Raw genomic sequence first — 23326 nt, 5'->3', positions numbered from 1 at the left:
GCCTACAACCTTTGGCCATGTAGCTTCAAACCTGCTTCCAAAGCTTGGGGTGAGAGATGAAAGCAAGATGGCGGAGTTTGCAGCCGGGGCCCTCTGGCGTCTTAACTGCCTTGGGCTTCCAAGGGCCCCAATGGCCTCTGCACATGCACACTTTGCCTTCCCATCGTTGCCTGCATCTCCTGCAAGCCCCTCTGTGCTTCTTGGCAAAGCTCGTGTTTCCCAGGAACCTGGGGTCGACCCCCTATGGAGATTTGTAATTTTGTGACAGAGGTTTCTGTACCACTTATGGGATTGGTTGTGTGGTGCTACAGGTAACCCCCAGCTCCCAAGTGCTTTATACTAAGCCTTTATGCTTACAAGTCATCAAGTACTTTGATAAAACTTCAGCATCTGAGGTCTTTCCCCCCCTCCTCTCCCTGCCCCCCACCCCAGACAGGGTTTCTCTGTGTAGCACCCCTGATGCCTGGAACTCACAGAGACCCACCTGCCTCTGCCCGAGTGCTGGGATTAAGGGCGTGCACCACCATGTTAGATTTCAGGCCCTGACGTTACACAAGCCACCTCTGATAGCTAACTTTCATGAGTCATCTAAAAAACAAAAAGCACCATAGTCATTTGAAAGGAAGTTTGTATAGAATATATTTTACTCTTTAAAAATAAAACTTTCAGCAGCAATAGCATCTATATACAAAAATAAACATCTTCGTATAAATAATTTATATGGCAGGAGGTGGGAAGAGGTACAGAAGGCCTCCTTAGGAGTCACCAAGCAATGAAGGGCCAGGCCTGGGAGAGTGTGCTAAGCACCCTCAGGCTTGGTCCGCTGAGGTGACTGTGTGGGGCAGGAGACAGGGCTGCACTGCAGCTAGAATGCGCCTTTCACCCCAACCTGGACACACATACGTTCCATGAGGCCTATGTGTTAGGGCGCTCTCAGCCAAGCAGTAGCTGTTCTCTTTGGGTATAAGTGTGCGGTGGCCGAGTCAGAGGAGGAGATGCAGGGAGCAGCATAGGGCCTTCCAGGGGTCCATCGTGCATTTCACACCCCACCCATTGCTTCCCAGTGACATCACATAGGGTCTCTGCGATTCAGATGCTCTTTCACTCAATGGCTAGACCCGGTCCTCCAGTCCTGAGGCTGCCAGAGCTGTCAGCGGCTAGGGTGGCAGCGGGGGACTACGTGGGCTCATCAGAGGCTGGGTGGACGTAGGCTCCAGGTAGTGGTGGTGGGTGGAGGGCCACAGTCATGGAGGTAGTCACTCTGGCAAAACTCTGGGGCAGGGTTGGGGGCATGCCCCACCTGAGCCCACCTCCTCCTCGTGGAGCTGCAGGGCTTAGGACCTGTGGGCTCTCCTTGTACATCTGTACCACCTGGAAGAGACCCCAGTCCCAGTGAGCCCCTTCATGGTGACCACCACTACTGTTGACAGGCTGGGCTCCCATCAGAGCTCACAAAACAAGATTGCAAGGCTGGGCAGACCCTCTGCTCTGGGTCCTGAAAGACTAAGGCCAGTCCCACTGAAGGCCGAAGGCGTTTGGTCTGTCCCTTCCCTTGCTTTACCACCCTGTCCCTTAGGGGGAGGACAGAGGGAGAGTCTGGTCACCTGTGGTGGGGGGCCCAGGATGGAGAGCAGTACAGGCAGCAGCAAGAGTCCATGGAGCAGGCCCAAGAGGGTTAGCACTGTCAGCACCATGAAGAAGTACCTGGAGGGGGCGGGGGGGGGGGGGGGGGGGGAGAGGGTCAGTGGCCAGGCCCCGAGGCCAAGGTGGGTAGTCCCCTCTTCCTGAGCCCTCTTGTACCTTATAATGAAGTCAAAGTTGGAGCCAGCGAGCATGAGCAGACCCAGCAACGTGGAGACGGCCCCATGGGTCACAGGGGCGAATGTTTGCTCTAGAGCGCAAGCAGCCCGCAGGTTCCCGCTACCTTGGGTGGTCAGGAAGCCCTAGGGAGAGAGTCCTGGAGTTCTTCTTCTGCCAGTCACAGCCAGCTCATCCAATGTCTCCAGTGGCTGTTTAGCCATTCCAGGGCGCACCCAGGTCTTCCCCTACAGAAGGCCAGGTGAACTAACTTCATGGGAGTGGTCTGGAAGCATGGTTGTGTCCACTTTGGTAACATTAGAAGTGTGTGGCCGTACAGCAATGCCCAAATAGATGTCAATGGTGTTTGGTCAGTCAGTTTTCGTGCTATGATGGTAAGGTTATGTCACTTGCCGAGTCTGAAATGAATACTACCTGGCCTTTTACAAAAAAGTGTGCATGGGGCCAGCAAGATGGTTCAGTGGATACGGGTGCTTGTGGCCAAGTCTGATGATTTAAATTTAATCCCCAGGACCTACAAACTGGAAGTAGAGAACTAGCTACTGTAACTGTCCTCTGAAGACCCCCTCCCTCAAAATTAAAAATATGTAATAAAAAAATGTGTGCCAACTCCTGGCCCAGGAGGATAGACAACATGGCGATACTTCTTAGGGTAGCTTTTTTGTTTGTTTTTGAGACAGGGTCTCACTATGTAGCCTGGCTGTTCTGGAACTCGCTATGTAGACAGATCTGTTTGCATCTGTGTCTCAAGGGCAGGAAATAGAGGTTTGTGCCTCCATGCTTACCTTCAGGGTGGTTTTTTTTTCTTCAAGACACGGTTTCCCTGTGTATCGCTGGCTATCCTGGAACTCACTGTGTGAACCAGGCTGGCCTCGAACTTGTTACATAGCTGGGGATGAACTCCTCCTGCCTCCACCAACCAAGTATGGGATTATAGGTGTATCCCACTACGCCCTATTCATATATTGCTTTTTTTGTTTGATTATTTGTTTGTTTGTTTTAGACAAGGTCTTTCAGGTTACTATGTATACCCGGCTGCCCTTCAAATTGTGGTGATCCTGCTGTTTTTGACTCCTGAGTGTAGGATTACAGACATGTACTATTACACCAGCTACTATACTGTTCTTGGAATCTATTAGTATGGGGCTGTCGGGAGAAGGATGCTGTTTGTGGAGACTAAGTGGTGTGTTGGTGCTTCAGCTGGCCTGAGAATGGGAAGCTCTGGGGAGTCCTGGACATTTGTTTAGTAGAATCCCTCCTTCATACCCACATCGTTTCATACCCCATGCAATTTGAAGCCAGGCAAGGTGGTGAACCCAGACACGAAGGAGGCAGAGACAGGAGGATCAGGAGTTGAAGGTCATCCCAGCCACATGGGTGGTAGGAGGTCAGCCTAAATGACATGAGAATGCCTCAGGGAAAATAATGCTTCCTATCTTCCCTCCTTCCATTCTGCCTGTACGCCATTCCAAACAGGCCTTTGGTTTTTCTCACTACAGATGTGGCCCTCATTTGTTTACTTATTTACTGGCCATCTGGACTAATTAAGATGTAATTATTAAGGCTGGAGAGATGGCTCAGTGATTGACAGCATTGTTGCTCTTGCAGAGGACCTGGGTTCCATTCCCAGCACCCACATGGTGGCTCACAATCATCTGTTACTCCAGTTCTGGGGTCCAACACCCTCTTCTGGCCTCTGTGGGCACCAGGCATGCACATGGTACACATATACATGTGAGCAAAACACTCATGTACATAAAAAAGAAAAGTTGTAAGTAGTACAGCAGTCAACGCTAGATGAAAGAACTGGGCCCCACGTGGTTTCGCACATCTGTAACAACTGCATGCAGGAGGATTAGGAGTTCAAAGTCATTCTCAGCTACAGAGTGTGAGGTCAGCCTGGCCTACAGAGCTAGTTCCAGGACAGCCAAAGCTGCATAATAAAACCTCGTCTCAAAAACAACAACAACAACCACCAAAACGAGAACTCAAGGCCTGCCTCTGCCTCCCTAGTGCTGGGATTAAAGGCGTGCCGCTGCCTCTATCTACCAGATGATGGAATGACAAGTCCCCGCCACTAGGTCTGCCTCCGGCCCTGCCAATTCTGTTTGTTGTTGTTCTCATTGTTAGGCGGGTCTTGTTATGTAACCTTGGCTGGCCTCCAATTCATAGATAAGGTTGGCCTCCAATTCATAGATAAGGTTGGCCTCCACTTCATAGATAAGGTTGGCCTCCAATTCATAGAGATCTGCTCACCTCTACCTCCTGAGCGCTGTGATAAAAGGTGTGCAACTGGGGCTGGAGAGATGGCTCAGTGGTTAAGAGCACTGGCTGCTCTTCCAGAGGACCTGGCTTTGATTCCCAACACCCACATGGCAGCTCACAACTGTCTATAACTCTAGTTCCAGGGGATCTGACATCTTCACACCAATGCACACAAAATGAATTTAAATAAATCATAATTTATTTATTTATTTATTTTAGTTTCTCAAGACAGGGTTTCTTTGTGTACCTGCCATGGCTGTCCTGGAACTCGCTTTGTAGACCAGGATGGCCTAGAACTCATGGAGATTTGCCTGCCTGCCTCTGCCTCCCAAGAGCTGCGATTATAGGCATGTGCCACCACTGCCTGGTTAAAAAATAATAATAAATGTGTGCAACCTCTATGCCCAGTTTAACCGTTTAGATAGTTCTTAGTACACAGAGGTGATCTCACCATTTTTGTTAAATACCGGTCGCCTGACCTTTCCTCCCAGGGCCTCTGCTTACCAGAGCCACGTGAACTGTAAACTCAACACCAATGCCTACAGAGGCCACAAGGATCACCACAGGGATGGCACTCAGCTTGATGCCCAGGAATCCCATGATACCAAAGAGCTCCACAGTCATCATCGCCAGGACCAGCACCTGTGGAGGGCAGGCCTTACCCAGGGCTCCTGGCAGGAGGAGCACTGGTCTGGACAGGGCAGGGTGGGTGCCACTGGGGTCTCTCCCACTCTACCCTGCAAATACTCACGATGAGGCCGGCTGTCCACGGATTGAGTGACAGCAGAGCACAGACCAGGAAGGTGCACGCCAGCAAGACGCAGACCGCCAGCAGGAGGCAGCGCCTCAGCCCCAGGTACTGCTCCCAGAAGAGGAAGGGGGGGCCACTGGGGTAGGCACGCACTCCTGCCTGGCCTGCCTCTGAGCATGCCGCCCGGGCCCCTTCGATGGCTTCCACGAAGTCTTCAGTCTTCCGGAGTCCATGTAACAGAAAGGGGAACTGGGCAAACTCCAAAGGCTGGGCTGCTGGGACTGTGGAGAGGACAGAGGGACAGAGGGAGGGTGAGGGGAACAGTGGAGGGTGGGGGGCGCGGAGGGTCAGGGCCCGTGTGGCTGAGGACCAGGTTCTAGGTGAGCTCCCCCAGCACTCACTGCGAAGGTTCTCCCCAGTGGTATCGTATTTGTCGTGGAGCCATTCGGGAGGTGGGGGGTAGAAGTTGGCCTGAGAGGCTGCTAGGCCCAGGGGGTCACTGCTCACCCACACAGTTAGCCCCATGTAGAAGAGTTCTGGTGGAATCAGTCCCTCCTTGTCCACCAGTTTCCTTGAGGTCAGCTGTGAAGGCAGAGAAGGCTAAAGGCCTGGGCCCTGAGGTCTGGAGCCCACCAGTGCTCTTTGGCCGGTCAGCTCACTCCTTACCTGGTTGAAATCCAGGGGCTCCTGGGCATTCCCGGTTTGGATGAGCAGTTTGTAAGCCAGGGCGCCATCTTCAGAGCCGTTCCGGTAAGAGTGGCGGGTAATGCGTCCGGCAGCCCAGTCCTGGTCAAAGGCCGCCTGGATACCTGGAGGTACACAGGATGGGCCAGGATGGGCCTACGGCTCTAAGGACTTGGCTCGGCAGCAGCCCCAGGGGCTGGTCTCTCGGCCTCTCACCTTGCAGCCAGCTGCGGTAGTAATGCAGCCAGGTGCGGGGCGCCTGGGTGGCGGGTGGGGGCAACACGGCCCTGAGGGAGCTGAAGCGCTGGTGCAGATCAAAGAGGGCGCGTTGGGAGTGGGCGTAGTCAAAGCCACCCTGAGTCACCAAGGCCACCTCATACAGGGAGAAGTACCTGAGCTGGGCGCTCAGGAAGGCATGCTCCTTGGTGCCCCGAGGTACCACATCTGTCAGGGCCAGCCCATCTTGTACCATCGTGGCTCCATAGAGGCTCAGGCCCAAAAGTGCCCCAAAGAACGCCAGCACCAGGGCCTGCGGGAAGCCGGGACTAAGCAGGAGGCCCAGGGCTGCCCTCCAGCCCTATGCCCTCCTTGGAGCCAGACGTGCCGAGTGGCCGTTCTGCCGCACCTGGACTAACCTTGGCTTGGGTCTGCAGCAGTAAGGGTGCGAGCCGATAGCGGGCAAAATGGGCAAGAGTCCAGTGGGCACAGAGCAGGGACTTGCAGGCTGCCTTCGGCCCTGTCCCCTCCTCCTGGCCTAGAAGGTCCCGTGTGGACCCTCCAGGGCTGTAGAGCTCAGAGCCCAGTGGGTCGGAAGGTGGGGACATCAGGTGGGTTTGAGGAGGCAAGATGGTAACTACGTGCTGGCTGCTGGCTTCGCAGTGGGTGAAAGCTTGCACCGTGGCAGTCAGGTGGGCGACGCCCACTGGTACTGTGCTGTCCCCCAGCTCCTGGGGCAGGATCTGAATGACCTGAGCAGAGCAGGGGCTGGAAGAGTCAGAGAGAAGCAGATGAGTCATACGTTGGGGCGCAGGGGAGGGCACGGTCTGGGATGAGGCTGGGGAAGGAAAAGGCTGGGCACACGGGGACAGCACCTAGAAAAGCAGCAGAGAACATCCAGGCGCTGGCGGTGGCGTCGGCGCAGGTCGAGGCTGAGGATGGCTGGGAAGACAAGCATCACGGCTGCAAAGTTGCAGCCGACCACGATGGCTGCCTGGGGAGACAGGAAGGGACGGCGGCCGGATGAGGCACGCTCCGCGCTCCGTGTCCACCCTATCCCACCTGCCCATCCATGAGGCCTCACCTGGAGGGAGAAAGCCCGCAGTGCAGGAATGGGGACCAGGACAGCCATGAAGAAAGCGACCATGTTGTTGATGGATGTGAGTGCGACACTGGTGCCCATGCGCCGCAAGCATTCTCCCGTGCGCTCCTGCCAGGACAGAGCAGGGACACACTCTCAGGTCACAGGGAGGGCTGTGGGACTTCAAGACAGTAGGGGAGGCTCAGAAACTTGGCAGAAATGGAATTCTGATGCCACAGCAGTCCACAGTTGTCAGGTACTGGGAATGGGCAGGTGCTGTTCTAAGTCTGGAATTACATGGCTCATCCTGTGCCAGCCCTCAGGACATAAACACTGCTACTGTTACTCCCATTTCTATATGGGAGATGAAGGCACAAAAAGGTTAATGAGCCAAACAAACAAGATTACTCAAACCAAGAGGCTCTTAGCCACTTTGATGAACTACAGATGGGCCCAGGCTGCTGGATATGTCCTTACTGGGAGAGGGGTGTCAGGTGGGGCCTTTGTGAAGGCATGTGCCAGCAGGAATATGTCATCCACGCCGATGCCCAGAGCCAAAAAGGGCAGGACCTGGAGGGGCAGAGGGGGGAAATCAATCGTCTGGAGGAACCATGTAGCCTGGAGATGGCCCCCCAAAGGCTGACCCCCGGTCCCGGTCTACCTGAGTAGTAGCAGCATTGAAAGTGATGCCAAGCAGGGCACAAAGTCCAAGGCCTGAGGCCACTGCCAGGGCCACCAGCAACACCCCAGCAAGACCTACGGCACCCTGGGACTGGGCACAGTCCCACCGTAGCATCGTCACACAGGCGTAGGCCAGCTGTGGGGGACAGGACACAATCTCAGATAGGGATTTCCAGGGTGGAAACGCGCTGGAGGGGAGGCAAGGTTGCTAGACGCAGGACCCACCATGAGCAGATAGCCTCCCACCACACGGGGGGCACTGACTTCAGAGAACTCGAGCAGGATATCGTCCAGGCTGGTGGAGGAGAAGGCGTGGATCTGCTGGGATGCATTGGCAGGCAGAGCCTCCTGGGCTAGCTGCAGAGACAGGGTGAGTGTGAGGGATGGGAGGAAGGCACGGCCTCAGAGAACTCGTCTTCGTCTCTGCCCACACTGACCTGCACAAAGCGCCTCTGCCAGGTCTGCAGCACTGTGCTGGCCTGCTCCTCACTCCAGCCGATGTCGTGTGTCTGGTAGTCGCCCCGGAAGTGCTCATACAGCTGGCGGGGACTCATCAGCAGGAAGGTGCTCTGCAAGGCTTCTGCCCTGGTGGGGGGTACAGGAGTGGGAGTCAGAGCCGGCCTCAACAGTCGGTGTGGGTTTGTGGGGTGCTTTCTCCAGAGCTGCCTAGACGACAGTGTGGTTCCCAGGTCCCCTCACCAAGTCCCAGGGGAGGCCCGACCTCAGCAGCTGTCCTTGGAGATCTCTGGCTGTGCCTCCCAGCAGCAGCTCCTCTTGCCAGTGCATGAACTTGTGGGAGAAGCCGTGGCAGCCCCCACTCAGCTCTCGAGCCACATTGGGAGCCTAGAGGGGAATAGAAAGAAGTTTCTAAGTCTTTAGATTTTGTTTGTTTGTTTTTTCGAGACAGGGTTTCTCTGTGTAGTTTTGGAGCCTGTCCTGGATCTCGCTCTGTAGCCCAGGCTGGCCTCGAATTTACAGAGGTCCGCCTGGCCTTGCCTCCTGAGTGCTGGGATTAAAGGCGTGCGCCACTGCTGACCACCAAGTCTTTAGAATTTTAAAAATTATATTATTTATGTGCATGTATGCATGTGTGTGAACATGCGAGCATGTCATAGCATGTATGTGGAGGTCAGAGGTCAGATAGCTTCTGAAAATTGTTTCTCTCTTTCCATCATGTGGGTCCTGGGAATCAAACTCAGGTCATCAGCCTCAGTGACAAGTGCCTTTACCTGCTGAGCCATCTCAGCAGCCCTGAGAGGAGGCCAGGGATGATGCTCAGTGGTAGAACGCTTGCCTAGCTAGCATGCACAAGGCTCTGGATTCAATCACCATTACTACCACATACAACAAAGGAGAGGTGGTAGTGTGATCCAGCCCAGCATGGTGATATACATCTGTAATCCCAGCAGTCAGGGTGTGTGTGTGTGTGTGTGTGTGTGTGTGTGTGTGTGTGTGTGTGTGTATGTACCTAAAACTGGATGAAGCCCTGGGTTTGTACCTCTAGGGCCCATGCCTGACACAGGACTCAGTGGGCCTGACTCCTTTACTGTGTGTGCCTCTGATCTCTCTGTTTCCGCCTCTGGAGTGCGGAGCGTTACAGGCATGAGCCATCATGTCCTCTTTTATGAGTTTTATGTGGTGCTGGGGATAGAAACCAGTGCTTCAGGCATGCCACGCAAGCGCTCTGCTGACAGAGCTACGCTCTTGGCCCTGACTCTTCTGTTCTTGGTTTCCTTGTATAATCTATCTCTGTTGTTATTATTAGTAGTATTTTGGGGTGGGGAGGGGTTCAAGACAGGGTTTCTCTGTGTAGCTTTGGAGCCTATCCTGGAACTTGCTCTGTAGCCCAGGCTGGCCTTGAACTCACAGAGATCCACCTGCCTCTGCCTCCTGAGTGCTGGGATTAAAGGCGTGCGCCACCACCGCCAGCCTGTAGTAGTAGTATTTTTGAGACAGTGTCTCACTGTGTAGCCCTGGATAGCCTGCAACTCTCTATGTAGTTCAAGTCCCTTGAAATCAAGAAAGCCACCTGCCTCTGCCTCCGGAGTGCTGGGATCAAAGGCGTGTGTCCCTTGCCTAGCTCCGTCTAGTCTATTTTGATAAGGTCTGGCCCTGAGTTTAGAGAAGGACAGGTAGCTCCTGATGGTGGCCACGGTCACAACCCCAGCACTTAAGCGGCAGAGGAGGGAGGTCCACTGTGAGTTGAGACGGCCTGGCTGTAGAGAGAGACTTGATCTGGGGAAAAGCCCAAAAGGAAGAAGAGAAGGTGGATGGAAAGTGACTCGGGTGTGGTGGCACACACCTGTGACCCCGGCACTTGGAAAGTCGAGGTTGGAGGATCATGAGTTCAAGGTCATCCTAAACTACCCAGTGAACTAGAGGCCAACCCAAGCTACAGGGAACCCGGACAAAAACTGACAGAGCTGTGTACGGCAGCTAAACACCTAATACCTTGGTACTAGAGCGGCAGACACAGGAGGACTGCCGAAAATTTGAGGCTGACTTGATCCACATTGCAAGTTTTAGGCCATCGAGGACTGTATAGCAAGACCCCATTGCAAAAACCTGAAACAAGGGCTGGAGAGGAGTTCAGCAGGGCTACGAGTGTCCTCCTGCTTTTCCAGAGGATCAGAGTTCGGTTCCCAGCAGCCACACTCAACATCTCACATCCACCTGCAACCCCAGCTCCTGGGGATCTGACACCCTCTGGCTTCCATAGGCACCCCATATATGTATATTGCCTCCCCAAATAAACCTTAAAAAACAAAGTAAGACTAAAAGCAAGGTATAGCCCTTAATCCTAGCACTTGGGAGACGGAGAAAGGTGTTGGATAATCTTTTTGTTCACTGTGACGACATGTCATTCTGGTTGGCTTAAAAAACGCTGACCAGTCAATAGCTAGCAGGGTTTCTGGGCGGATTGGATGCTGGGAAGAAGAAAGGCAGAGCCACCAGCCAGATGAGAGATAACCAGGATGGGCAGAATGGAGACAAGGTAATGAGTGCGTGGAAGAACACTGATTAAAAACATGGGTTAACTTAATTATAAGAGCTAGTTAGAAACAGGTCTGAGCTAAGGCCAAGATTTCATAATTAATACTAAATCTCCATGTCATTATTGGGGAGCAGACAGTCCTGACGAAAAATCCGCCTACAGGCAGGTGGGTCTCTGTGTCTGGGTCTCTACACAGTATGTTCCAGGCCAGCCAGGGATGTATAGTGAGACCCTGTCTTACCCACCCCCCGACACACACACAAAAATCCTGTCTTACCCTTGCTCTCCAAAAACAAATAAACCACACGATAACAAAGAGAAAAAGAATAAAACAAAATACTGAAAAACAAAATGAAAAGGAGAGGGGGCTGGAGGTTAAGAACACTTGCTGCTCTTCCAAGAGACCCAAGTTTGGTTCCCAGCACCCAGGTCAGGCAGTTCACAACTGTCTGTAACTCCAGGTCCAGAGGATCCAACACTTTTGGTCTCCTTGGGTACCTACACTCACATGCACTTAGTCCCCACATTCAGGCACACACACCTACAGAAGAAGAGGAGGAGGAGGAGGGGATGAGGAGGGGAGGGGAGGAGGAGAAGGGGGAGGAGGAGGAGTTAGTGGTGGTTGCAGTTTTTGTGCTACTTGAGGGTTCTTTAGAAGTGAATGAGAATGGAACGTGTGTGTGTGTGTATGTGTGTGTGTGTGTGTATGTGTGTGTGTGTGTATGTGTGTGTGTGTATGTGTGTGTATGTATGTATGTGTGTGTATGTATGTGTGTGTGTGTGTATGTATGTATGTGTGTGTGTGTGTGTGTATGTATGTGTATGTATGTGTGTGTGTGTGTATGTATGTATGTGTGTGTATGTATGTGTGTGTGTGTGTATGTATGTATGTGTGTGTGTGTGTGTATGTATGTGTATGTATGTGTGTGTGTGTGTGTGTGTTTCCAGAAAACGGAGGTGGGCAGAACACCTCTTAGAACATAGAAACACACAGGGAAGAAAAAGACAGGGAAACTGTCTTTTCTTGTCAGACCTGGCCAGAAACCCACCTGCCTGCTGTGGTAGTTGGGGGCACTAGGAGGGCAGTGCTGGTCATCAGGGTCCAGACAAGGTCGCCCCACGTAGGCCTGGCCCACCTGTGCTTTTTCGAGCAGCTCCCGGAAGCCTTCCAGAGAGGCGAAGGGGCCCAGCTCCTCTAGCAGCTGCTGGGGATCCAGGTTGGTCCACTGGATGTCAGGACGGCCCCTGGGGAAAGCCGGTGGTTAATGAAGATTAGAAATCACTGCCTGCCCCCGACTGCTGCCGTGGGCCCTGCTTCACTCCAAGGACCTCTTCCACGAGGAGAGTGGGCAAGGCTTGGGCTGCCTCCGCTACCAAGCTGCTGCGGTGAGCTTTGGCCACTAAAGGGGCTGAGACAGACCTTGGAATATATGTGATTGATAAGTGGACAGGTCCAGAAAAGCCTTACTAGTCTACACTAAGTTGACCCTTGGTTCTAACCTATCCAGACACGCACCTGCATCTAACAGGCTTTCTTTTTAGTCCAAGCAACAATTCAGTTGACAGTCAGCTACCGCGAGGAGGAAAGTCTCTAGAGAGCTTTGCCTGAGGATCTGTGTTCTGTCTAAACCAGACAGGCCCTCTTTCCCTTCGGAGGTGAGGAGAGGCAGGTGGAGAGCCTTGGGCAGCCCAGGCTGCTCCTGTTGGCAAGGCTTTCACCATCCTTTTCATTCCTGCCCCCACACGTCTCCTTTCTGTGTGTGTGTGGGGGGGGGGGCCGTTGGGGAGGGGAGTCCCTGGCAGGAGATGAAACAGGGCTCCAGGGGCTGGGGCAGCACTCACGGCAGGTAAGCAGAGCCTCCTTGGAGTTTGGCTCCCTCCCAGAAGCAGTCAAGCGGGGTGAGGATCACACATGGAAACAGCTTCTCAATCATCTGCCAAGGACACCCCAGGTCGCATTGGTCCGGCCCCTAGGATACCCTCTGCAATCCTCCCAACACCCTCACCCCCAGTGGAGCCCCTGAGCCTTCCCACAGTGCCTCTGCCCTGCACTTGGGAACAGTCTGGGGTACTCACCCGCTCAATCATTCCATTTTCAATAAGCGGAACGCCTGACTTGTAGCAGATTTTGTTCAGATCCCAGGACCTGCAACAGCCAGGGCACAGGTGACCAGTAGAAGAGGGACCCCGTTCTGGAACTTCCACAGCATGCATCGTGCCCAGCCTCCCAGGGCTCAGCCAGACTTACTTCCCATAAAGTGACACTTGTACTTTACTGGCTGTGAGGGCTGCCTGGAGGTGAAGGCTCAGGGCCTCAGGGGTGAGGACGCTTCCCCCCTCCTGGCGTGCAGTCTGAATCAACATCTGAGAGGTGTAGGCAGCCTCCTCTCCCAGCTTCTCTTTGGTGTAATGCAGCTCCCGGCTGACCCGGCTGTCCACTGCCAGAGCAAAGAGAAAAGGCTGGGGGAAGGGCCCAGGTAGGCCAGAGCTCTGGGAAATGGGGTCCCCAAATCTCTGAGGGCCCCAGGCCAGGAAATGCTGTGGAAGGGTCTCTGCCTTCTCCTTGGTGGGTTAACTGCCCAGACGGACAGCCCCTGCGCCAGCAATCTCCTGCCCCTCTTCTTAGTCTGCAGGACTCTATGGTGGTCTAGAGTTCCAGCATGAGCCAGATTGGTGGGGTTCAAAGCAAAGGCTTGAAAATTTGAATAGGTGTAACTCAATGGTACAGTGCCTGCACAGGATGTGCCCTGGGTTCAAAAGGGAAATATCAGTGTGAGCTGGGCTTTCAGAGTTATAGGACCATCCAGGTAAGGCGCCCTCAGCCCCACTCTGCTTAGCTGGGCAGGACAAGGAGGGCCCACAGGGGTCTGTGGGGAAGTAGAGGCTGCTTTTAGTCAGGTGCACAGGGCAGTGACGGCAGCATCTGGGAATGACGGACCCTGCAGCCCATATGCAGGGGGAGAGTCAGTCTTCAGTGTCACGCTTCAAGATGGGCCCTGGCTCCCGTGCCTGAAGAGGTGAAATCAAGGAGGGCCAGAGACCCAGACCCCATTCCTGGGCCTCACTGAGAGCCACACCTGCCTTGGCTTTCTTGACCCCAGCATCCCTCAAGTTTTACATTGTGCTACCCATGGAGTTGCGTTGTGCAACTGGGACTTGAGAAAGGAAGGGATATGTTTGTTGTCTTCCCGTCCCGTCTGTGTCCCCCCCCCCACCCCCCACACTAGGAAGGGACATTTTGAGGGCGATATGACCTGTGATTTGGAGGAGGGTGAGGGCCACACAGGGCACTGTGGATTTGGTCTGTTCTCAGGCTCAGTTTGGCTTCTACTTGCCTGGAGGCCTTTCTTGCTACCCACTGTCACCCTCAGGAATCCACCTTCACCTGCTCCCTGCTTTTGTTTTTTACCCCCTCACTCTGTGGCTCTGGCTGGTCTAGAACTCACCGGGTAGCCAGGATGGTCTCAAACTTGGGACAGTCCTTCTACCTCTACTTCCCAAGTGCTGAGATTACAAGTGTAGGCCACCATTCCCAGTAGCCAATCTCTTTTTCAAGACCACAGGCTCTCCTCACTCACCCAGATTTCCATGCATGCTCAATCCCTTATGCCATCCATCCCTCATGAATACTCGAGTACGGCCACACTGCTTTGCTTTTCTTTGTTAAGATCTATCTATCTATCTATCTGTCTATCTATCTATCTGTCTGTCTGTCTGTCTATTCATTTATTATGTATACAGTATTCTGCCTTCATGTATGCCTGCAGGCCAGAAGAGGGCACCAGAGCTTGCCGGGAACTGAACTCAGGCCCCCTGGAAAAGCAGCCACTGCTCTTAACCTCTGAGCCACCTCTCCAGCCCCTGGCCACTGCTTTTCTCTCCAGGCCACTTACCCTTCTTCCCCACCCACCGCTGTCCCCAGTCTACACTGCAGTACTCCACCAGGCTAGTGGCTGCCACACGGGAGGAAGGAGGCCAGGACAGAGAGAAAGGCCCCTGTAAGTGAGGACACGGGGGCGGGGGAGAAGGAAGAAACTGGGGGAGACGTGATAAGAACGCGGGGAGAGAACACAGACAACTTAAAACTCACGAGCAAGACTAAAGAATCCTCCCGATAAAATGCGGACAGAAAAGACAAACGTCAGCTGACAACCGAGAACAGATCTCAGGGCAGAGAGAACACACTGTCCATGGGAGAAGGCAGTGGGTCGGGGATAAGAACAAAGCTCTCTTCAGGCCTGACCCCAGGCCCGGCTTCTGATACGCTGTGTCTTTTTTTTTTTTTTTTTTAAAGATTTACTTATAATGTATAGACTATTCTGCCTGCATGTATGCCTGCAGGCCAGGAAAGGGCACCAGATCTCATTATAGATGGTTGTGAGCCACCATGTGGTTGCTGGGAATTGAACTCACGACACCTGGAAGAGCAGCCAGTGCTTTTAACCTCTGAGCCATCTCTCCAGCCCTGATACTCCGTGTCTTGACAAATTACTCTCTCTCAGCCTCAATTCTCACCTTTATATATTTATTTTAAAATACTAAAAAATATTTTTTTAGGTTTATTTATTTTATGTGCACAAATTTTTTTTTTTTTTTTTTTTTTTTTAAGATTTATTTATTTATTTATTACATATACAGTGTTCTGTCTGCACGAATCCCTGCAGGCCAGAAGAGGGTGAGCCACCATGTGGTTGCTGGGAATTGAACTCAGGACCTTTGGAAGAGCAAGCAGTGTTCTTAACCTCTGAGCCATCTCTCCAGCCCTGTGCACAAATGTTTTGTCTGCATGTATGTATGTGCAACAGGTGCCTGTCTGGGGCCCTCAGAGGTCTGAGCCTCTGGAACTGGAGTTACAGATGGTTTGAGCGACCACATGGGTGCTGGGAATCGAACCTGGGTCTTCTGTAAGAGTAGCCAGTGCTCTTAACCACCAAGCCATCTCTCCAGCCCATGTTAAATAAGGCTGAGTGTGGAGGCTCCCCCTTGCAACTCCAGGACTTCAAAAGCTGAGGCAGGAGGACTGGTGTTGAATGTCATGGGCTAGCAACAGCCTGGCTACACAGTGAGCCAACCAACCAACCAACCAACCAACCAACCAACCAACCAAAGAGGCAGAGAGTGCCACCTTGGTAGTGTTAGAATAAAGGCACACCAAAGACCTAGGGAATGACTGCACACCAGAGGGGCAGAGATGGAACTGTAGGCAGTAGTTGCTGGAAGAGAAATGACATGACAGAAAACGGAGGTGAAACCAGGGGGAGAAATGACTGTGGATGGCTGGGAAAGCAGCAGGAAGGCGGGAAAACAGAAAAGTAGTGCATCCGCTAGGCTGGTTCCTTACAAACGGGGATATAACTGGCTAACCAGTGCACACTCTCCCCTAACTCTACTCTAACGGCACATGCCAGGCAAGGGCTCTGTCTTTAGGTACATCCCCCTAATCCACTGCTTTTTTTTTCTTCCTTTTTTGGAGAGAAGGGCTCATGTAGCCCAGAATGGCCCTGAACTTGCTATGTTGCTATGTAGTTGAGGATGACTGGGCACTAATAATCTTCCTGCCTCCTGCAGAGATAAACACGCCTGGTTATATGCAGTGCTGGGAACCGACCTGGGCTTTCCCAGAGCTGGAAATGCGCTCTCCCAGCTGAGCTATACCTCATCTCTGCACCCTGCCACGCCTTTTGTTTTTTGCAATGGGGCCTCAGGTAGTCCAGGCTGGCCTCAAATTTTCTACGTAGCCAAGGCCGGTACTTAGCTGAGGTAGGATTGTTGAGTTTAAGGCTAACTTGAACTACTGTGTAAGATCCCGTTTGAATAGCTAAACGGCAATGAATTACTATCTACTAAATCAACAAACATTTAAAATTGACAGCATTGCTGGACTATAGAGGTTCACCATGGAGTGTAATTTGGTACGTTATTTCAGTATTAATGTTCACAAGCACTAGTCCAAAAATTTTGTCTGTAAGGGCCTAAGAGCTATTGTAGGGACTCAAGTCTTGTGATCGAGACAGGAACCTCAGATGACCTGAATCTAGTGCTATGCACTATTAAAGGTTTGGGGTTTTGATACTGCTAAGAGAGAGCTAGCGGGCTAGAGATGGCTCAGCAGTTAAGAGCACTGGCTGTTCTTTCAGAAGAGCGGGGTTCAATTCCCAGCGCCTACGTGGCAGCTCACAGCTGTCTGTAACTCCAGCTTCAGAGGATCTGATACCTTCTGGCCTCTGAAGGCACTTGGCATACACGTAGACAAACACCCATGCACATTTAAAAAACCCAAATAAATAAAAGAGTGAGCCAGGGAAGAGCCATAACAAAGCTGAAGAAGTGATCGGATCAGACAGCGGAGGGCCTGGAGTGTGTACGGGGCTCACAGAAGAGCCGAGGCTCTGCAGGATCTGGTAGGAGGCAAGGACAGGAAGGCCCCAAGCCGGGACAGGACTGACTTGGCCAGATTTCTGTGTACCCCAGGGGGCGATGTGGAGGCAGATTGGAAGGCAAGGCTAATTCTTTCCTTAGCTTCTTTGCTAGATGACTGATTTTACTGGGTATCCTCAGAAAGGCCACTGATTAAGGATGCCTGGATTTCTCTCTAGCCCTACAGGGCAAAAACACATTTTCTAAGGTGCCAATCACAGAATCACGTTGTATTTTGCTAATTGAAGGATTTACCAGTAATATAATCTTGGCAAGTAAACAGGTAATTGTCTTGGAGGTTTCTCAAATTTTTTTCTATCTATCTATCTATCTATCTGTCTGTCTGTCTGTCTGTCTGTCTATCCATCCATCCATCCATCCATCCATCCATCCATCCATTAACCCACCCATCCTCCATAGTATAGAACCTAGGCTACATATGTCAGTACTTCTAAGTATGTATGTGTATATATGCCTCTGTGTGTGTGTGTGTGTGTGTGTGTGTGTGTGTGTGTGTGCGTGTGCGTGTGCGTGTGCGTGTGTGTGTGTGTGTGTGTGTGCATGTGCCTGTGCACGATGTGTGAAGGCCAGAGGTTAATATCCTGGTGTCCTCTTCTATCACTCTCCATTTTTTGAGACAGCTTCAGTTGCTGAACCTGGATCTCACATTTTTGCTGTATCACCAGCCAGTGAGGCCCAGGATCCACAGAGTCTGCTCTGCCACCCCAGTGCTGGAGTTATGGATGTGCGCCCCAGGGCCTTCGCACAGGTGTTGGGAAGCGGAAGTCAGATGCACAGGCTTGTGCAGTGAGCGAACACTCTGTCCACCAAGCCACCCCCCAGTCCTGACACTTTGAGACATCATTTCAATAAACTGCCAAGGCTGCTCTTAAACTCACTCTGTAGCTCAGGAAGTCCTCAAACTATCGCAGCCCACCAAGTAACTCAGATTATTGGCCTGTGCAAACAGGTCCAGCCTTCATCACTTTAAAGAGATGCAGAAGTGGGGAGATCATTCAGCTTGCCAACCTCTGACCCCCAGAACTACATATAACTGAGTGTGGTGGCACACATCTGTAATCTCAGCACTTAGAAGGGCACAAAAGGCCGGGCGGTGGTGGCGCACGCCTTTAATCCCAGCACTCGGGAGACACAGGTAGGCAGATCTCTGTGAGTTCGAGGCCAGCCTGGGCTACAGAGTGAGTTCCAGGACAGGCTCCAAAACTATACAGAGAAACCCTGTCTTGAAAAACAAAACAAAATAAAACAAAACAAAACAAAACAAAAGAAGGGCACAAAAGCAGGAGAATCAAGGTTATCCCTCAGTAAGAAGAAGTTCATGGCCAGCCTGGACTACAGGAGACAGGATCTGCCTATGTATCCCTGGCTGGCTCTCAACATACTCCTGCCTCTGCTTCTACGAATGTCCAGAAATGACTTTAGCTTCCTTGTCTTTTCCTCCTCTTACTCCTCCATCATCATCATTTGGCCCAGGCTGGCCTTGAACTCACTATGTAGCTAAGGCTAGCCTCGAACTACTGATCCTCCTGCTTCCATCTCCCTGGTGCTGGGATTGTATGTGTCACCATGTCCAGGAGCAGGAGCTTGTTGGGATAAGCCCGAGGACAAGTCTGATGTGCTGAAGACAGCAGAGAAAAAAAAGAACCTGGGTCCTGGCTGATGTCTGCCAGACTAATCACCCGGAATTCTCTATTGCCAAATCTCCTGTTACAAGAATAAAACCTCAGCCTTCTTCCTTCCTGTCCTATGGACCCCCTTCTCTCTTTCATGTGGCTACAAGGACTCCTAATGATATAATTAGTGTGTTTTTCGGAAGACTGAAAAGTCTTAACTCTGGCACCATCACAGGGGTGGAAAGGAAGGGTTAGTTGTGTAAGACATTAAAAGGGAGGGACCAGTAATGAGTAAGAACTGAGACCAGCTCCTAGGCATTTAGCTTTGAGCTGCTGCTGGCCCCACCAACAGGTGCGTGATCACCTCCTGCCCTCACATCCACTGGCTGGCTGCTCCTGTCTCCCAGTCAGGCTCCATGCTATCATTTGTCGTTTACAGAACTATCTATTTGTGAGTGCGTGTGTGCAGGTGTGCATGCCTGTGTCCACATGAAGAAGGCAGAAGAGGATCAGGAGTCTGTCTCCTGGAAGCTGTTTTCTTGGCTAGGCCTGAAGCCAGCAAATCCTGGAGACCCTCCATTCCTCTGATGCTGGGGGTTACGAGTGTGTGTGTGACACTCAGCTTGTCACATGGGTGCTGGGATCAGAACTCCGATCCTCAAGATTGCACAGCAAATGCTCTTAGCTACCAAGACCTCTTTCTATTCCCTCCACGTTATTTTTTCAGACAAGGGATCTGCCCGAGCCTGCGGCTCATGGTTGCAGGGAGACTAGCTGGCAGTCCCACAATCTGCCTGTCCCACTCACCCAGTGCTGGGGTTACAGACGTGCACTACCATGTCTGGCTTTTACGTGGATGCTGGGGATCTGAACTTGGGTTCTCACGCTTGTACAGGAAGCACTTTCCTCACCAACTTGTCTCCCCAGCCCCATAACTATCTACTTTTGGACCCTTAGTTTTAAGTTGACCAAGGTAGTGGTGTTTGATCCCTAGCCACTGCCTACCTCCCCCCCCCAAAAAAATTCAGGAAACTATGCTCACTGAGGTTCTGCTCCCCCTACTTCCGTCCTAGCAAAACCAGAAACAAGAAAGTCTCTTTGCCTCTCAACTTGATCAGCTCCTCATTGGGAAGGGCATTAAATGAGGAGACTCAACTACAGAGCTATAGAGAAAAGATCATGTCGGGGTCACTGCTGAGACAGGGATCCTACTAATCTCAATACAAAGGAGTCTATGGCAGGAGGATCCCAAGGTCAAGGTCACCTGCATGACCCGGGGAGGCCGTAGCCCCTAAAGCCTAGGAATCAGCTACCATCCTCTAACTCCTAACAACAGCAGGACCTGGCAGGGACGAGCCCCGCCTTTGATGGAGGGCAGGAGGGAGATGAGCCAATATGGATGTTCAAGCAGTGTTTAATTGGGGAAGATCGGGGGAAGGCAGAAAGAGGAAGGGAAGGGAGGGAGGCTCACTTTATTGTGGCAGGATATTCAAAAGTCATTTGGGACCACCCAAGCAGCAGCGGTTTGTGTGGGCGCACGCATATATGCGTGTATGCACATGTGTGTCCTGATGCTGGGGGCAGGCTGGCAGGCAGGAAGAAACATCTGCTGTGGACCCTAGGGCTGTCTTAAGAGTGTGAATGCTTAAGAGTCTGCAGAGGGCTGGGGGGAGGGTGGAGATGGGGTGTGGGAGCCCAAGACACAGAAAGGCTCCAAGAAACATCTGCTCTGTATCCTAGGATTTGCCAGCATTTGAAATAACTCAAGGGTGTGAGACTGCGACCTGGGACCTGCCTTGGGTGTGGGCCAGGGCTGGGGAGGTCTGGGGAGGCCACAAATGCAGATTTCCCAGGGAGAACAAGAGTAGGCCCTGACTTTGTCAAACGGCCGCCATATGAAACCAGGCATCAGGGAAGAACAGAGGCATGCTGAAATTATTAATTGCTTAATGCTTCCATTGGGAAGTGGGGATTTGATCTCATTTGACCCTGAGGATTGCATTAGAGTGCAGTCTAGGTTACATCTCCACTACATGGCTGCAGGGGCCTGGGCGTCTGAGATTTCTACCCAGAAGTCCAGGCAGATGATTTGATCAAGGGTTCCTATCCTTCCAGACCTAACTTTTCTTTTTCCTCTGGCTCGCCCCCTTCCCAGTGTCAGTGATCAAACTTAGCCAGGGTCTTGGGCATGCTAGACAGGCAGTCTGCCACCAGCTATATCCCTAGAGATCTTCCTTCTGGCTGTCCTTTTGTCTCTGTCTCTCTGAGACAGGCCATTGTTGAATTCCTAGACTGAAAGCCATGCTCTTGCCTCAAGCCCTCAAGCAGCAGAACGGCAGTCCTCACTTCCAGTTTCCTGGTCTCTCCCTGCCTTCTCTTACACAGCACGACTACACTCTGCTCTGTTTTGTATGGAACTTATCCCAGCACACACTTTACTTTCTTTGGCTACTGAAAAAATGAGTCTTGTTCCATTTCTTAAACTCTGATGTACAATTAAAAAAAAAAAAAAAGGCTCATCAGTGCTGGTAGTACACACCTTTAATCCCAGCACTGGGGAGGCAGAAGGGGGTGGATCCCTGGATCTTTGAGGCCAGCCTAGTCTACAGATTAAGTTCCAGGACAGCCAGGGCTACACAAAGAAACCCTGTCTCACAACAAAACAAAACAAAATGGGCTAGCTATAAATGCGAAATAAACACACATACATAGTCAAAGATAAATATTCTGTAAGCTTATTCATAGGATGCTACCATCTAGAGGTGTCCATTTATGGGTGAGAGAGGTAGGTGTGAGACTGAGGATACAGCTTGCACAATGCCCTGGGTTCCATTCACAGCACTGAGGGAGATTGGGGAGAGGTAGGCATTCTCCAACATGCCCAGATACACAGGCTCTGATCGGGAGATGTCCTTCCAGATCCTTGAGCAGGCAGGCCGGCGGGGGCTCAGTGGCCAGCTCCTCATCAGAGCAAAGCAGCTATGGCCAGTGTAACTCACCTTCTACCCAAAGCTGCTCCAAGTCTGTCTCAATTACGGCCACTCGGAGACCCAGTGCCAGAGCCCCAAAGGCTACCAGTCCCAGGAAGAGCACTTTGCCACAGTGTCTCTGGATCCTGCACCCCAGGGAGAAGAGCAGGCCTTGGAAGTAAGCGCGAAGCCAGAGAGGAACCTGCAGGCTTCCAGCTAGGATCTGAGATGGAAAGAGAAGGGTCAGCCAGGTGTCAGAGCAACAATGCAGAATCCTTCCCTTCTCTCTCTCTGTCAAGTCCTGGTTTCCTGACTTCTGGATGCACGGCAGGAAGCAGCTACGGATAGATGCTTCAAACTGAAGATTTAACTCTTCCGCTGTGCCTTCTCCACAAGCACACCTGAGAATGCCCATTTTTTTGAGCGTTATGAGCCATGCACACACACTAGCTGTCAGTTGGGCACAGAGTCGAACCCAGTAGATGATAAGAAATAAGCTAACACATCACTTGATAGTTCTAACTTGTCTTCACAGATCCAGTAACACTTGACCTGTAAACATCACACACCCCGGAGAAGTTCAAGTGACAGACACAACCCCCGCTTCTTCTAGCTTCTCTTTTACTCACCTGAGGAGCTGCGGACCGAGCTGGAGGTGTGTAGCTTGGAGGCAGCTCTCCAAGAGTCAGCGGCCGAACCATGCTGGTGAGGATGGGGGGCGCGAACGCCCCCAACCTGCGTTATCTGAGCAAGGCCATAGGCTAGCTCGGCCCCTTGTGCCGTCTGGGGGCTTCGGCTGGGGATTCCTAGGGGTCGCGAACGTGCGGTCGTGGGTGAGACGCGGGTGCAGACGCACAGGAGCAGCCTGGAGCGGCGGTGCGGGGTGGTGCCGGCCCGCGGCGCTAAGTCCCGCTGGATCGTGGGCCGCGGTCCAGAGTGGGCTCCGCGTGTGGGTGGAACCGGCTGGCCGAGAAGCACCTCACAGCTCAAGGTGGCGACTGCGGGTCTCGGGAAGCAGCAGGAGTCTCAGAAAAAGGAGCGGGCCGGGGTGACGCCCTCCCATTGGCTGAGGGGGCCGCAAATTACCCGCAGCCCGGCTGCCGGATCCGTTGCTAGGTAACGGCGCCGCAGGGGGCGGGGCAGGAGACCACCCAGGCAGGGCCACCTCTTGCCTCGCCTCCCTAGCTCGCCTGCCCGCCCGCGGGGCCCAAGGGGAGGAGAAGGGGGGGTGGAGATCCTGGAGGCGCTAGTCGCTGGCCAAGTGTCAGTCAGGATGTTGAGAAAGGGAGTGTGCTGGTCCCCTTTGGGCCACCCTTTTTTCCTGACCCAGCGCAACCCCAAAGACCTCCTTTCCACTCTCTCCATGTAGGCCAGAGTCATCGCTCTAAAATGCAAATCTCACGATTGCTCCAAAGCCCAGGACCCTGCACCCTCCAACTATAACGAAAGCCTTTTCTCTCCTAAGTGCCTCACACCCACTCAGCTGCCGTCCCGTCCCGAATTGCCCTCAGTAATTTCCTAAACCCACCATGTTGTTCACGTATTCTTGCCTTTGTACATGTTGGGGCCCCTTTGTCTTGGCAGATAAACTTCAAACCTGAACTTGAATCAATCAGCCCAAACTTTTGGAAGACTTCCTTGATTCCCTTTCGCTCTTGGTGGATAATTGCTTTTTTTCTTTATGGTTCTTATTAACACTCAGTTTATTTGTGTACCGTATCTTTAAAATTTTATTTAAAAATGTTTTTTTGAGACAAGTTCTAAGGTAGCTCAGGTTGACCTTGAACTCCTGGTCCTATTGCCTCCACCTCTCAA

The 23326-nt window shown here is 52.3% G+C and overlaps 1 protein-coding gene across 1 annotated transcript; it reads right to left on the bottom strand.

Moving 5' to 3' along the window:
* Positions 1-647: 647 nt before the first annotated feature.
* Ptch2 (patched 2) lies at positions 648-22617 on the bottom strand. The gene is made up of 22 exons (XM_059254815.1): positions 22141-22617; positions 21542-21734; positions 12740-12929; positions 12568-12637; positions 12334-12425; positions 11541-11736; positions 8218-8339; positions 7934-8081; positions 7722-7853; positions 7477-7632; positions 7293-7385; positions 6819-6944; positions 6610-6728; positions 6154-6502; positions 5735-6047; positions 5501-5643; positions 5236-5416; positions 4835-5115; positions 4588-4725; positions 1801-1943; positions 1605-1704; positions 648-1371 (listed from the first exon to the last, which is right to left on the bottom strand). The coding sequence occupies exons 1-22, from the start codon at positions 22210-22212 to the stop codon at positions 1177-1179; spliced, it is 3552 nt and encodes a 1183-aa protein (XP_059110798.1). The 5' UTR covers positions 22213-22617; the 3' UTR covers positions 648-1176.
* Positions 22618-23326: the final 709 nt, after the last annotated feature.

This window comes from Peromyscus eremicus, chromosome 2, assembly GCF_949786415.1.
Source record: "Peromyscus eremicus chromosome 2, PerEre_H2_v1, whole genome shotgun sequence".
Lineage (NCBI taxonomy): Eukaryota > Metazoa > Chordata > Mammalia > Rodentia > Cricetidae > Peromyscus > Peromyscus eremicus.
The sequence above is the reverse complement of the archived record's forward strand: the minus strand, read 5'-3'. Positions and strand labels throughout refer to the sequence as shown.

Excerpts from the sequence above, each read along its gene's own strand:
- Ptch2 (XM_059254815.1), bottom strand. The coding sequence starts at position 22,212 with ATGGTTCGGCCGCTGACTCTTGGAGAGCTGCCTCCAAGCTACACACCT. Across the intron at positions 6,945-7,292 it reads CACCTGACACCCCTCTCCCA|GAGCGCACGGGAGAATGCTT; the intron begins GTAAGGACATAT and ends CTGTCCTGGCAG. Across the intron at positions 6,048-6,153 it reads TGCTGCAGACCCAAGCCAAG|GCCCTGGTGCTGGCGTTCTT; the intron begins GTTAGTCCAGGT and ends GGCTTCCCGCAG.